The 16,118-nt window shown below is 49.6% G+C and overlaps 2 protein-coding genes across 2 annotated transcripts; both read right to left on the reverse strand.

The window, feature by feature from the left end:
- Positions 1-258: 258 nt before the first annotated feature.
- Positions 259-1,167, reverse strand: LOC102451759 (olfactory receptor 52N4-like). Its single transcript, XM_006130088.2, has one exon. It carries the CDS (start codon positions 1,165-1,167, stop codon positions 259-261), a length of 909 nt encoding a protein of 302 aa, XP_006130150.2.
- Positions 1,168-12,992: 11,825 nt separating this feature from the next.
- Positions 12,993-13,931, reverse strand: LOC142829867 (olfactory receptor 52D1-like). Its single transcript, XM_075931946.1, has one exon. The coding sequence runs from the start codon at positions 13,929-13,931 to the stop codon at positions 12,993-12,995; it is 939 nt and encodes a 312-aa protein (XP_075788061.1).
- Between the last annotated feature and the right edge of the window lie 2,187 nt (positions 13,932-16,118).

The following is a 16,118-nucleotide window of genomic DNA, read 5'->3' on the forward strand; positions in this document are numbered from 1 at the left end:
GCTGAGGGCAGTGAACCACAGGCAAAACATTTCCCTCCTTCTCCAGTTGTCCATGGTTCCACAAGTCAATGGCAGAAGTGAGGTGTCAAACCATTGATGTCACAATGGGCTGATCGCAGTAGAAGGGTTTCCTACTTCCGAATACTGTGAACCCCCACAATGCAGAGCTCAGTCATACTGGGACAGAGCAATCTGCATTAATGAGGAGGTAACTGTTCCCCTCTTTCGACATAATTTAAATCCAGAGGCCCAATGGGATCATCTTCTGCAGATGTTCTTCCTCATTTTGTCACGGAGCTCTTGGGTTTTGACCCCATAAATGATGGGGTTGAGCATGGGAGGGACAAGGACATAGACGTTGGACAAGATGATATGAATATGGGGAGCGATGCCCTGACCAAACCGATGGGTCAGGTTGGAGAAGAGGTAGGGAGTATAAGACGTCAGTATAACACCGATGTGGGCTGTGCAGGTGTTGAGGGCTTTCAGGTGGGCTTTCTTGGAAGAGATACTAACAATGACCCTGATGATCAGACAGTAGGACAGGGCGATGAGCATCAGGTCTAGCCCAGTAAGAACAATCCCCATCATGAAGCCATAGAGCCTGAAGAATGTGAGGTCCCCACATGAGATCTTTGCCACAGCGATACTGTCACAGTACGTGTGAGGAATCATGTGGTTGTCACAGAACGGAAGCCTGCTCAGCACCAGGGGCACAGGCAGCACACAGACAATCCCTCTTATTAAACTGACCAGCCCTAGCTTAGCTACCCGTACATTGCTGAGGATGGTGCTGTATCTGAGTGGGTTACATATGGCAACGTAGCGATCGAAGGACATTGCTACCAGGATGGCTGAGTGTATGGCTGAAATTGTGGCAAGGAAGGCATTTTGGGTGAGGCAGCCACTCAATGTGATGACTTCCAGATTGAACCAAAATATACACAGGGCCTTTGGCACAACGCAGGTCGACATGCCGAGGTCTGTGAGCACCAGCATGCAGAGCAGCAGGTACATAGGCTGGTGCAGGGTCTGCTCTTTGCCTACAACAAACAGAACAGAGAAATTTCCGAAGAGGCCGATAATGTAGCAAGTAGCGAAAGGGATGGAAATCCAGATGTGAGCATCTTCCAGGCCAGGGATGCCTGTTAGCATGAATGTTGACATGTCGGAGGGGGTGAGGTTAAGAGCTGCCATGAGGTACTCAAGGTGTCAGTAGAGCTGAGAAATGCACAAGGTGCCTGTGAGGAGACAGAAGCACAGTGGAGGGAGGGTGTTATCCTTTTTTACAAATGCACAGTAAATATTTATAGGCATTAACAATCTAAAAAGAAGGTGAGTAATGAAATGGGAACATTTACAAGTGGCACCAGATTATTTACATCAAATGCGATCAGTCTACAAGCATTTACATCAAATGCGATCTGTCCCTCACTCCCACAGGCTTTGGGGGACAGGCAAGTCTTCGCCTACAGACAACCCCAGAACCTGAAACAAATTATTTCCAGCAACCACACAGCACACCTCCATCAGACTCACCCAGCAGCCTACTCCTGCAACAAACCCCACTGCCGACTCTGTTCACGCGTCTACACAAGCGACTCCATCACAGGACCTACCCACATCAGGGGCTCATGCAGCGGCACATCCTGTAATGTGATCTATGCCAGCAAGTGCCAGCAATGCCCCTCTGCCTTGTATCTTTGCCAAACTGGGTAATCTCTTCAACAACGGCAAATGGATACAAGTCAGAGATCAGAAATGCTAACACACTGAACCCTGCAGGGGAACTTTTTAACCTGACCGAGCACTCATTACTGGATTCAAAAGCGGCTATGCTCTTACAAAGCAATTTCAGGAACCAGCTAGCATGAAAAAATGTGCATCTGGCTTTCATAGGCAAATTTGACACATTTAGTCAGGGACTGAACAAACACATTGCTTGGACTGGCCCTTATAGTCATCGCCCGAATAACACCAAAGGCTAAATATCGGGCCGTTGCAGCCAATAGTATTAGCATCATATAGCACGGACAGTAAAATGGACAGGTTTTTGCTGTAACCCCCTTTTTCCTCCCTGGATTACTCAGGAGCGGGTCACACTCACAGGTCACCTGATTTGTTTTAATATAAAAGGATATCCTGAATACCCCACTGGTGATGTTCTTAGTTGGGGATTCCCTATCCACCCTCTTGCTACAGTCCCTTGCTCCTAAAGCATATACAATGGTCATTCCTTCACCTAGCTGGCCCTGTACACACTTCTGGTGTGCCTTGGGAGCCTCCAAGAATAGAATTACTCCAGTAATAATCTGGCTCTAACTCCAAACAACAATTCTAAAGAAGAGACAGCTCACTGATTACATTAGAATTAACACACTGTTACTTACCAACTTAAAGAAATTAGACTGAACAGATTAAGAGTGAATAAAACCAATTAACAAAGTACACAGAAAGAAAAGAAACGTATCTATCTGCCTTTGTCCTGCCACCATTCATCCCGCCCCAGAATGTGCCCGCCTCTGCATTCAGAGTCCCAGACACATGCCGGCTTGGGCACGCTGGAAGGCTGCAGTGGGACTGGAGACAGTACTGGGCAGGGTCTGTGTGTGTCAGTCCAAGCTGAGCAGCCAGCTGCAAAATCCCTCTGCCACTGGAGCCGGCCCAAACTAATGCACACCAAGCACAGTAGCGTGGGTGCTGGGGTATTTGCCCCTCTCCGTGTGAGATTTCTGACCAGTGAGACTCAGTCACTGATTACACCACAGCCAAAGGAACTACTGTGACGGGAGGCACCTCACCCCTGCTGAGGAAGAGCTGAGTGGCTTTGGGGGGCCGGTGTGACCCCGGAGTATGGAGAAGACAGTGGTGGCCAGGGTTCTGTTGGAATCAGGGCAGCCTGGGATGGGGAAAGGGTACACAGAGGGGATCAGAGGATGATGGTGGAGGATTGAGCCACCCGAGGAGCAAAGACAAAGTGTTCACTTCACTGGCTAAGTGCTGACAATCACAAAGAAAAATTGAATTTCAGCAGCCCTGCCTGTCAGTCAGTGGCCGGGGTAGTGTGTGTGGTTTGTGAGCCCTATTAAACATCCGAGTCTTTAACTGGTAGGACAGGGTCCCTTCACAGCTGGCAGCCGGGAAAGCTGAAGGGTGCCCCAAGTTGGTGCAGAGAGAGCTTATTACACCTGAGTCTTTAGCTGCTAGGACAAGAGTCCCTTCGCAGCGGGTAGCCAGGGGAGGCTGACTGGTGCCCCAAGGGTCTGCCCCGTGGAGGCGGCAGAACCCCAATGCTCAGCTCTTACTGAGTCTACCCCTGACCAGCCAGTTCTTTTAATTGTGTCTGGTTCTGTTACAACAACAGAAGGAGTCAGGTTACACAGTTACAGGTTTATTAGAGAAACTTATAATCATACGGTTACAATGGCTATTGCTCTACTTCTTAACTGCTAGCAAATACAGATCTTAAAGTGGTTACAAATGAAAAGGAAGATAGAAATAACGGTACCAAGTGACAGCTTAATCTTTAAAGAGCTCTAATTCTATGCATGCACTAAGACAAAAAGACGCATACAGGTACAATTTTTACCCCCTTCTGCGTGTCTCGATTCCAGCATGTCAGGCCAGGATTGGTCACTCGGTTCCCCGGGAAAGATGAATACGAGGCTGGGCATCCCCGTGTGGACCCCTGTATGCAATCACCTAACCCGACCAGCAGGTACATGGTAGATTGATGCTCAAAGTGAGTGTGCTGCTGGGCCCATCTTTATACCCGTGGGGTCATGTATTCTCTTTCTTATCTATGGGTATGTCTACACTAGCTCATTAGTTCAAGCTAGGTAGGCAAATGAGGTCAACCGGAGTTGCAAATGAAGTCCGGGATTTAAATATCCTGGGCTTCATTTGCATGTTCCTGGGCGCCGCCATTTTTAAATCCCCCTTAGTCCAAACTCCGTGCCCGCGGCTACACGTGGCATGGAGTAGGTAGTTTGAATTAGAGATCCTAATTCGAACTACCTACTCCGTGACGTGTGTAGCCGCGGGCACGGATTTCAGACTAAGGGGAATTTAAAAATGGCGGCGCCCAGGAACATGCAAATGAAGCCCGGAATATTTAAATCCTGGGCTTCATTTGCAACTTCAGTTGCCCTCATTTGCCTACCTAGCTCAAACTAATGAGCTAGTGTAGACATACCCTATGGTGCCAAATTGTGCTGGTTCGTTTTTATGATGCCAGTGCTTACAAGGGAGTTTCAACGTAATTTACACTTGTAAGAGAGAGAGAACTAAATTGGCAGGACTGGACATTCTTTACTCAGCGGGAGATTCCTCTCCCAGGACAGTTGTGTGATTGTTTCAATATCAGTGCTAGCCAAGGGCAGTTTCTGCAGCCTCTTGGTCAACAGCTAGCTTGGCCACCCTCCTACCTATGTTTACAGTTGTCCAGGGTCACGATGAGCCAGCATATCCAGGCCTTATGTCAAGGCTTCAAAGACTATGCTGATTTTATTGCTCTCTGTGCCCTTTGTGCTCTGAGGCATCTTAGAGGGGCAAGCAAGATGGATGTGACGGGGGCTCTGTCCCTGCGCCTGCAACTCCCAGCACCGCCCACTGCTCTGTGTGCACCCCTTGCCTGCTCCCACAACCCCACAGCCGCCTCCTCTCACACACACACAACCTGTCTGCTTTCTCAACCTCATCTGTCCCTTCATGTCCTCAGCTTCACTGTCTTGCAGCCCATTGGAAACTCTGACTCTCCTGAGGTGGCTTTTTGGTGCTGACATTTGCTTAAATTGCCAGGAGACTGCAGTGGGGCGACTCATAGGGCAGATGGTGTTAGAGACAATCGGTACAGCATGGTCCCTGGTACATTACAGTCTGAGATACACCCTGTCCTTATTGCACCTTTGGTCTGTGCGGCTGTGTCCAGACTCAGGGGTTTTTTCGGGAAAAGTAGCCTTTTTCCAAAAAAAACTTCACCTGCGTCTAGACTGCAGCCGCGTTCTTTCGAAATTAAATCGAAAGAACGCGGCTTTTCTTTTGACGGCGGTAAACCTCATTTCACGAGGAAGAACGCCTTCTTTCGAAAGTGCTTCTTTCGAAAGAAGGCGTTCTTGAATGTAAATAGGGCTTCTTCGAAAGAGAGCATCCAGACTCACTGGGTGCTTTCTTTCGAAAAAGTGGCTTGCTCTTTCGAAAGTTCCGCATGCAGTCTAGACGCTCTCTTTCGAAAGAGGCTTGCAGTCTAGACATAGCCTGCATGAGGCCATCTGCCCCTTCCCTAGTCACCTGGGTGCAGGACTCCATGTCTCTGTGATCTGGATACTGCATGACTGCCAATGATTCACTCCTTCCACACACACGGTGCGTTCCTGTGAGATTGCCAGAAACACCTGTTTTCCTCTAAGCTGGAACCAGAATCAGGATTTTCTTTTTTCCTGATTTTTATCCTCTCCAGAGCCAGAGATGCAGGGGCACAGCACTAGCCGCCCCCTCGCCCTCTCTGAAACAAGAATCTATCCTGACTTCTTTCCACCTGTATACCTCTGAGTTGAAGATTTCAGTAACTCTCCTCTCCGCTCTTCTTTGATCCAAAGGAGCTCACCCGTCCTTCGAGGACATGGGATGACTCCAGCTGAAGTCACTGGAGGCTCGTGGTCAGTTCAAATCAGACCAGGTATTTAAGTTCCTATAAGTGTACGTAGGTTAATTTACAAGTATCTCAGATTTTACGCTCAGTGTTGAACTTTCAGTGACTGGTGGATGCTGTGCTGTTCGGGTGCTCAGCCCTGGTGTGAACGTTGGGGATTTTATATTATGTTTCACAAATTTTTTTCTCAGGGAAGCCAGTGTCAATCTGGAGCGATGCACCGAGGGCAGAATGTGAGAACAGATTGTGGACAGCACGCGACCTACGTTTGTGGTGAACCACCTGGTCACACAGACAACCATTGACGAGGTGTTGGCTGCTTGCCTATAGGTAGTTGTGTAGTGAAGTTGAGGAATTCAAAAATCACACCCCACCAAAACAGGAAGCCACTCAGACAGGACACAGTACGATATTAGGGACTGAATTTACAGACAGATAATTATGTAAAATTTTGCCAATACAATTGAATCTCTCGAGTTTCTGAAAAAACAAAAACAGTCACTTGACTGTGCTGGTGAATTCCTGCCCAGATGGTTCTAGATTTGAACCACGAAACCTTTCCCAAGTCCTAGGCACAAATGATAATTCAGAAAGAGGCAACTCACCATAGTCCACCTCAGCAAAGAAAGGAAATCTCCATCGAGGACCAGTAACACAGAGATGAGAGACTCAGCGTGTGAACCTCATCTGTCTGACTCTCTCTGTGCTGAACCGTCACATTTATGATTCCTCTGTTCAGTCCCTGCGGGCTCCCAGGTGGGCCGGGATTCACAGACAATTTCCTCCGCTCTGTGAGTGAGGGGATGAGCAGAAATTAGCTCCTGGAGACCTACAGCTTGAGAGCCTCCCCCAGGAGAGAAGTAATTTGATGCTAATAGGGGCTCATCTTGTCTGGGCAAATTGGACCTTCCCAATGCTCAGCCTGGCTGTTCTGTGGGAACTGCCCTTCCATCAGCACTACAGGAGAGGAGGCTGCCACACTATATGGGACCACAAATCTGTTCAGTGGATGGTAGCAGCGCACTGCTGCATGTGGCCCAAGCTTTTGTCTCAAGTTCATTGGCCTCCGAAAAGTCACTGCTTCTCTGTGGAGGCTCAATGACGTGGGGCTGGAGTGATGGAAGACGAGGGGCATGGAAGACTTTCTGCTCCCAGGATTCTGGCAGCAAAGGCATTTGCCAGTGTCCCTTTGTCATGTCCCTGTGTTGTGCCATGTGCCCAGTGACCCACCCTACTCTCCCCAGCTGCTCATTGTGCTCAGCTGCCATGTTACATCCTGCAGGGCTGGCATCCCCTTCCGTGGGTTTGACCCCGCAGCTCCCTGATGTTGCTCGGACCTGGCTCCCCATAGACACAGCGGGTCAGGTCCTGCACCAGCTCTGCCTCAGCCCTGCTGCTCTGTTTCCGGCCCAGCTTTGCCCTCTGGGCTATCTCTCTGGTCCCTGCGGTTCTGGCTGCTGCTCCTCTGCCTCTCTCCCTGCTTGTAAAGCTGTGAGATTTCTACTGCACCAAAAGCCCACAGCCCCTTACGCACTAGCCCAAAAGTAGATCAGTCTAGGGCCGTGGTCACCAACCTGTTGATCGCGATGAACTGGTTGATTTTGGGGGCATAACCAGTCGATCACGAGGCATTCCAGGCCTCCCCCGCAACTATTCCCTCTCCAAGAAGTAAACCGCACTGTCACTCCCTCCTGTGAAAATGGAGGTAGCACCAGCCTCCTACAGTATGGAGAGAGAAGTCCTACAGCTGCGCGCCAGAGCTAGCATCTCAGGAAATGTGGGCTGGTCTCCGCTTCCACAAACAGCCATCCCACTTCCTGAACTGCCGGGTCTTGTGCACAACCACAGACTTCCTTCCCTCTGTTGCCTGCCTTACTATGCTGGTGGTGTGAGGGAAGGAGAGAGGGGAAGTCCCAGGCTGCGGTATCCCCTCCCCTGCACAGGAAGGCAACATAGGGAAGGAAGTCCCTGGCTGCACATCAGATCCATCTTCTCAGGAAGCACGCTGGAAGTTTGGGGAGGGAGGAGGAGAGGTTCACGATGCAGGTTCCCCAGGTACCGGCTGAGCTGTTCCTGTCCCTGCCCCCAGCAAGTGCCTCACAACAGCACCCTGCCCCCTCTCCCTACCTAAACCACCACAAGTACCTTGTGTCTACCCCCACCAGCACCCTTCCCCTTGGCCAGACCCCCACCAAGCACCCTGCCTCTGCCCCTGCCCAGACCCCATCCAGAAACCCACCTCTGACCCCTGGCCAGACACCCACCAGCCTCCAGCCCCTAACCCCCGGCCAGACACACATCAGCAACCTGTTCCTGCTCCCTCCCTCCTGTCCAGACACCTACCACCAGCTTGCTCCTGTACCCTACTTTCAACCCCGATTCTGCCCCTCATCCCTGTCCCACTCACTGCACACTAAATCCCTCCTTTTTTGCTCCACTCCAGAGTGTAGAGGGGCCCAAAAGTCCACTGAAACCCAAGAAGAGTTAATCTGGCCTGAGGCCTTGAACCTCAGTTCTACCTCCCCTCCCCTCACATGGAGCTGGAGCTCACGGGGAGATTGGAGGGGTTGGCTTTTTGCATCTCACTTATGTGGTCTCGACTGATTTTTCTTTTGGTCAGTGGCCCCTGACCCAAAACACTTTCCCCTCCCATGCCATAAATAAAGACAAGGCTGAAACATTTTGAATTGGACATATTTTATTTAAAAATGAAGCCTGGCCAACTATCCCCCAATTGGAGCCAACTCCCTATCCCTCTGCAACATCATAACACTCCTATATGCACACAGTCCCCAACCCTGAGCCCATCTTACACTTGAACCCCCTGTTCTGAGTCCCCCACATCCACAAGTCTTCTGCCACAACACTCCTGCACCATCCACATACTGCAAACCTGCGCCCTGAGCCCATCATACTCCCAACCTCCCTGTCCTGAGCCCCTCACACGCTCCATCCCAAACTCCTGCACCCCACATCCACAAGCACTTTGCTCAGCACCCCAACCTTTCACCTCACCCCAACACTCTCCAGCCTGGACCCACCACCATGAACCAGCATCCCCTTCTCCACCTCCTCCTGCACCCAAATTCCCTCCGGGTATGTCTACACTACCCTCCTAGTTCGAACTAGGAGGGTAAGATAGGCATACCGCACTTGCAAATGAAGCCCGGGATTTGAATTTCCCGGGCTTCATTTGCATAAGCCGCGCGCCGCCATTTTTAAATCCAGGCTCATTCGAACCCCGTGCCACGAGGAGTAACGGTAGTTCAGACTAGGAAGCCTAGTCCGAACTACCTAGTCCGTGCTGCGTGTAGCCGCGCGGCACGGGGTTCGAACGAGCTGGGATTTAAAAATGGCGGCGCCCGGCTTATGCAAATGAAGCCTGGGAAATTCAAATCCCGGGCTTCATTTGCAAGTGCGGTATGCCTACATTACCCCGCTAGTTCGAACTAGGAGGGTAGTGTAGACATACCCTCTCAGAGCTTGCACCTCTCACCCCTCCCACACCGAAATTGCTCATTCCCACCCCAGAGCCCACACCTCCTACCTCAGTGCAGTGAGAGGGTATATCTACACTACAAAGTTAATCCGAACTAACAGACGTTAGTTTGAATTAACTTTGATAGGCGCTACACATACAAACCACTACTTCGAACTTAATTCGAGCTAGCAGAGCGCTTAATTCGAACTAGGTAAACCTCATTCCACAAGGACTAACGCCTAGTTCAAATTAACTAGTTCAAATTAAGGGCTAGCCCTCCCCAGCTTTCCCTGGTGACCACTCTGGGCTCCACCAGGGAAACTCTTCTGCGCCCCTCCCGTTCCCGGACCCCTTAAAGGGGCACAGGCTGGCTATGGTGCCCGTGCCAGGTGCAAGCCTGCTAGCACCCAGCCAGTAGACCCTGCTCCTGGCACGGCACGAGCCAGCCACCCGCTGCCACCCAGCCCTCCGCCTCTTCCCAGGACCAGGCTGGCGGCTCCCGGGAGCCCTCCCAGGTCCACAAAAGGCGGGCGCCCACCTGGTCTAGTGCGGACATCGTGGACCTCATCCACGACCTCCACACTAGGCACAGGAAAGTGGCCATCTAGGGCAGGAGAGCTGCCAGCCTGGCCACTCAGGAGCAGGTTTGCATGAAAATCAGGGTGGTCCACTGAGACCCCCGACCCTGAGCCCTGAGCTTACAATGGCCGTACTGGGTCAGACCAAATGTCCATCTAGCCCAGAAGCCTGTCTGCCAACAGCGGCCAACACTAGGTACCCTGGAGGGGATGAACCAAAGACAATGACCAAGCCATTTGTCTCGAGCCATCCATCTCCAGCCTTCCACAAACAGAGGCCAGGGACACCGTTCCTACCCCCTGGCTAATAGCACTTCATGGACCTAACCTCCATGAATTGATCTAACTTCTCTTTAAACTCTGTTCGGGTGTGTCTACACTACCCCGCTAGTGTGACCTGCTCCTGAGTAACCCCGGGGAGGAAAAAGGGGGTTACACTAAAAAAACAACAAATAGTCTAGTAGCACTTGGGGGGGGGGAGGGATCGGGATTGGGAACTAGCGGGGTAATGTAGGCATACCGCACTTGCAAATGAAGCCCGGGATTTGAATTTCCCGGGCTTCATTTGCATAAGCGGGGAGCCGCCATTTTTAAAACCCCGCTGGTTCGAACCCCGTGCAGTGCGGCTACACGGGGCTTGAACTAGGTAGTTCGGACAAGGCTTCCTATTCCAAACTACCGGTACACCTCGTTCATTTGCAAGTGCAGTATGCCTACATTACCCTCCTAGTTCGAACTAGGAGGGTAGTGTAGACATACCCTTCTAGTTCTAGCCTTCACAGCCTCCTGCAGTGAAGAGTTCCACAGGTTGACTATTTGCATTGTGAAGAAGAACTTTCCGTTATTAGTTTGAAGCCTGCTACCCATTCATTTCATTTGGTGTCCTCTAGTCCTTCTATTATGGGAACTAATGAAGAACTTTTCTTTATTCACCCTCTCCACACCACTCATGCTTTTATAGACCTCTATCATATCCCCCCTCAGTCTCCTCTTTACTAAGCTGAAAAGTCCCAGTCTCTTTAGTCTCTCTTCATATGGGACCTGTTCCAAACCCCTCATCATTTTAGTTGCCCTCCCCTCTCCCACCCTCTCTCTTCCCCTCTCCCACCTCCTTTTCCCAGTCTCCCCGAGTTCTGTTCAATAAAGAGAGTTTCTATTTTTGAACACACGTGTCCTTTATTTTGTACATCAGGAAGGGGGGGTAGGGTGGGGTAAGTGGAAGGAGGTGAGGGAGGATTGGGGTACGAGCCCCCAGTGGGGAGGCCTGGGGTGGCTCTGCAGGCTCCTCGGGGTGGAAGCTCTCCTGCAGCCCCCTGATTGACCCCCCCCCCCAGATGGCAGCCTGCAGCAAGTGCAGCCGGGCTGATGGTCGAGTGGTGTGATGTGCCCAGTGTGGGCACTCAGGGCACTCCAAGCCAGGACTGCTTTGCAAGCAGGGCACCCCTGAGAACTGTCTGTCTGGGGTGGGGGTTGGGACCCTTTAAGCACAGCCCTCGGTTAGCCTGAGGCAGCAGCTCCACGCTCTAAGTCCTAATCTGATGCCCTGCCAGCACTGCTTCCGGCCAGCCTTAACCTCGGTTCAGGGTCCACTCAGTGTGGACATGCTAGTTCGAATTAGCAAAATGCTAATTCAAACTAGTTTTTAAGTCTGGATGCGCTAATTCGAATTAGCTTAGTTCGAATTAACTAAGTTAGTTCAAATTATAGCTGTAGTGTGGACATACCCAGAGTGAGTAAAGGCTGGGGACAACAAGAGATGGAGAGGAGAGGAACAGAGAGGTTGGGGTCTCAAGGAAGGGGTGGGGTCTCGGGGAAGGGATGGGGTAGATTTTGGCTTGCCCTGACATTTAAAAGTGATCTTGGGTGTAAAAAGATTGGGGACCACTGGCCTAGTGAGTGAAACACACTTTTTAAAAATAACACATTGGTGTATAGATCAGGTACCCAATGAGAGCTTGTGTTATACACCTCTTGAAGGGTTTTTTTTTAAATGTGACAATTCCCAGCAGGAGTCTGTGCATAGTATCAAGAAAGTGAAAAAAATCCCGTGGGTGGTACTTGTTACATGAATGATGCTTGGGAGATGTTGTAAACAAAATGGTGATTAACACCATTAAAAAATTTTTAAATTGGAACACTGGCTACGTCTACACTGGCATGATTTTCCGGAAATGCTTAAAACGAAACAGTTTTCCGTTATAAGTATTTCCAGAAAAAGAGCGTCTACATTGGCAGGATGCTTTTCCAGAAAAGCCCTTTTTCCGGAAAAGCGTCCGTGGCCAATGTAGACGCGCTTTTCCGGAAAAAAGCCCCGATCGCCATTTTCGTGATCGGGGCTTTTTTGCGGAAAAGACTACTGTGCTGTCTACACTGGCCCTTTTCCAGAACAATTTTCCGGAAAAAGGACTTTTGCCCGAGCGGGAGCAGCATAGTTTTTCCAGAAAAGCAGCTGATTTCTTACAGTAAATTGTCAGTGCTTTTCCGGAAATTCAAGGGCCAGTGTAGACAGCTCACAGCTTATTCCGGAAAAGCGGCTGATTTTCCGAAATAAGTGGCCCAGTGTAGACACAGCCAAAATGTAGGTAGAACAACAATAATAGAATTGTGCTATTTTGTTTAAAAATGCATTGACAGACATTACTCCGTGTATCAGTTTGGTTTGGAATTAGTTTGTGGCTGTGTGTCTCCAAAAAGGAACATTTCTATTTGCTGTGTTTGTCAGAAGCAGGGTTCTTCTGCTACTGTACAAACAGATGAGCAGAACCAGTTTCTTTCTTTGGTGTAAACAGATCAGAACAGAATTTGAGTTGTCTCATACATATCCTGAGAAGAAGATTTTCCCAGAGTTCCTCTTGCATCTTGGTCTACACTTTAATTTTCTCAGGTTCACCTGAGAAAACTCTCTGAGCTTCAACGTTGCATCAATGTCGTGACACCCGTGACAGGAAATGACCAAGTTTATGAAAGATTTGTCTTCTACAGCATCTGCATGTGAAAGAATTACAACCTAAAACCGAGCTCCAGGTTTGCTCTCAGGCTGAGGGCAGGGAACTACAGGAAAAATATTTCTTTCCTTCTCCAATTGTCTGTGGTTCCACAAAACAATGGCAGAAGTGAGATATCAGACCATTTATGTCACAATGGGCTGATCACAGTAGAAAGGCTTCCTACTTTCCCAACCTCCAAAATAATAGCTGTCAAACTGGGACAGAGCAATCTGGAGTAATGAGGAGGTAACTGTTCCCCTCTTTCGACATAATTTGAATCCAAAGACCCAATGGGATCACATTCTGCAGATGTTTTTCCTCATTTTGTCACGGAGCTCTTGGGTTTTGACCCCATAAATGATGGGGTTGAGCATGGGAGGGACAAGGACATAGACGTTGACCAAGATGATGTGAACGTGGGGAGCGATGCCCTGACCGAATCGATGTGTCAGGTTGGAGAAGAGGTATTGAGTATAAGACATCAGCATAACACTGATGTGAGCTGTGCAGGTGTCGAGGGCTTTCAGGTGGGCTTTCCTGGAAGAGATACCAAGAATCACCCTGATGATGAGACAGTAGGACAGGGCGATGAGCATCAGGTCTATCCCAGTAAGGACAAGCCCCATCACCAAGCCATAGAGCCTGAGGAATGTGAGGTCCCCACATGAAATCTTTGCCACAGTGATACCCTCACAGTACGTGTGAGGGATGATACGGTTGTCACAGAACGGCAGCCGGCTCAGCACCAGGGGCACAGGCAGCACATAGACAATCCCTCTTATTAAACTGACCAGCCCTAGCTTAGCTATCCGTGCATTGCTGAGGATGGTGGCGTATCTCAGAGGGTTACATATGGAAACGTAGCGATCGAAGGCCATTGCCACCAGGATGGCTGAGTGCATCGCAGAAACCATGCCAAGGAAGGCAGTTTGTGTGAGGCAGCCACTCAGAGTGATACCTTTCAAATTGAACCAAAATATACACAGGGCCTTTGGCACAACGCAGGTAGAGATGCCAAGGTCTGTGAGCACCAGCATGCAGAGCAGCAGGTACATCGGCTGGTGCAGGGTCTGCTCTTTGCCTACAACAAACAGAACAGAGAAATTTCCGAAGAGGCCGATGATGTAGCAAGTAGCGAAAGGGATGGAAATCCAGGCATGAGCATCTTCCAGGCCAGGGATGCCTGTTAGCACGAATGTTGACATGTCAGAGGGGGTGAGGTTGAAACCTGCCATCAGGTACTCAATGTGTCAGTAGAGCTGAGAAATGCACAAGGTGCCTGTCAGGAAACAGAAGCACAGTGGAGGGAGGGTGTTATCTTTTTTTTTTTTTTACAAATAGACAGTAAATATTTTATCAGCATTATCAATATTACAAGAGGTGAGTAGTGAAGTAGCAACATTTACAGGTGGCACCAGATTATTTAGATCAAATTCTGGTACATAGGAGAGAGAAGCTAACCGAGGCAGGTAAATACCCTTTACCAAACAAGTCTGACATCAGGGCAAGACACGAAAGTCAACTTCAAAGAGGAATTATTATCAGCAAAGAAAGAAACAAATTTTAGGGAGTAAGGGCTTCACCTTAAAATAGTTCATAAACACATTCCAACAGCGCATTCTTCTGGCCTCTCCCCACCTCGGTGAAGGCCAGTTTACTCCCTCCAGTATACGTGCAGACACAAGAAACTGAAATGGCTTTTGTTATACAGAATGGCTTCTATATAAATATGAAATGTTTTCCACAGGACCCAGCTGAGACAGATTTCTCATAGAACTGTAGAATCCTATGGCTGGAAGAGACCTCATGGGTCATCGAGTCCAGCCCTCTGCCCAAAGGAGGACTAATCCCAACTCAATCATCCCAGCCTGGGCTTTGTCAAGCCAGGACTTTAAAACTTCTAGGGATGGAGATTCCACCACCTCCCTAGGGAATCCATGCCAGTGCTTCCCCACCCTCTTAGTGAAATAATCCACCATAATTCTCATCCTGGACCACTCCACTCAAGAGATCTACTTCCTGGACACGTCAGTAGTATTAAGTGATGGCAACTTTTCCACCACCTTATTCCTGGAACCTATGAATCTTTCCACTTACCTACATGCCTCTGGCTTCCATCCACCACACATCAGCCAATCAATTGTTTACAGACAGGCCCTAAGAGAAACCATATTTGCTCCAGTCCCACTGGCAGACACAAACACCGACAGGAACTCTGTCAGGCATTCCCAAAACAGAAATACCCACCGGGGAAGTGAAAAAACACATTGACAGTGTAAAACGAGGCATCTGCTTCTTCAAGACAGGCCCAACAAACAAATTAATGGAACACCACAGTGCATCACCTACAGCCGCCAACTTAAACCCCTCCAGAGCACCTTGGACAATGTACAAGATATCCTGGAAATTTGTCCCTCGCTCCCACAGGCCTGGGAGGACAGGCAAGTCCTCACCTACAGACAACCCCACAAGCTGAAACAAATTATTTCCAGCAACCACACAGCACACCTCCATCAGACTCACCCAGCAACTCACCCCTACAACAAACATCATTGCTGACTCTGTCCACACATTTACACAAGTGACACCATCACAGGACCTAACCACATAAACCACCACATCAGGGGCTCATACAGCAGCACATCCTGTAATGTGATCTATGCCAGCAAGTAACATCAATGCCCCTCTACCACAGATATGGGCCAAACTGAACAGTCTCTGCAACAAAAGTAAATGGACATGAGTCAGACATCAGAAATGCTAACACACAGAACCCTGCAGGGGAACTTTTTAACCTGCCTAGGCACGCATTAATGGATTTAAAAGTGGCCATCCTCTTACAAAGCAATTTCAGGAACCAGCTAGGAAGAAAAAATGTGCATCTGGCTTTCATAGGTAAATTTCACACATTTAGTCAGGGTTTGAATGGAGACATTGCTTGGATTGCCCCTTATAATCATCGCCCAAATGACACCAAAGGCTAAATATCGCACCCTTGTAGCCCATTTTAATAGCCTCATTTAGCACAGACACTTAAATTGACTTTTTTCCCAATAACCCCCCTGTGACGGACCGGGCCGTGTCTGGGCACAACTAAGGGCGTCCGCTCAGGGCGAGTTGCTCAAATCCGGGGCTCCTTACAGTCCCCCTGACTGGCGACCTCTCCAAACAGGCCACAAACCAGTCCCACAGAGCGCTTCAGCAACCTGCCTGAAGCCTCCCGAGCAAAACCCCTCCGACACCCCAGCAATATCCGTGCCCCAGATGGCCCCGGGCCTATACACAGGTGGGGGGTCCTAGCACCCAATCCCACCTACCCCGAACAAGTTCTGTCCGGTTCCAAGAAACCAGCCACAGATCCCTGGTCAATTTACCCTCTGGACCTTACCCACAAATCACGCTGGGCCAATCCTTTAGAATCT

Source organism: Pelodiscus sinensis, chromosome 1 (genome assembly GCF_049634645.1).
Source record: "Pelodiscus sinensis isolate JC-2024 chromosome 1, ASM4963464v1, whole genome shotgun sequence".
Taxonomy (NCBI): domain Eukaryota; kingdom Metazoa; phylum Chordata; order Testudines; family Trionychidae; genus Pelodiscus; species Pelodiscus sinensis.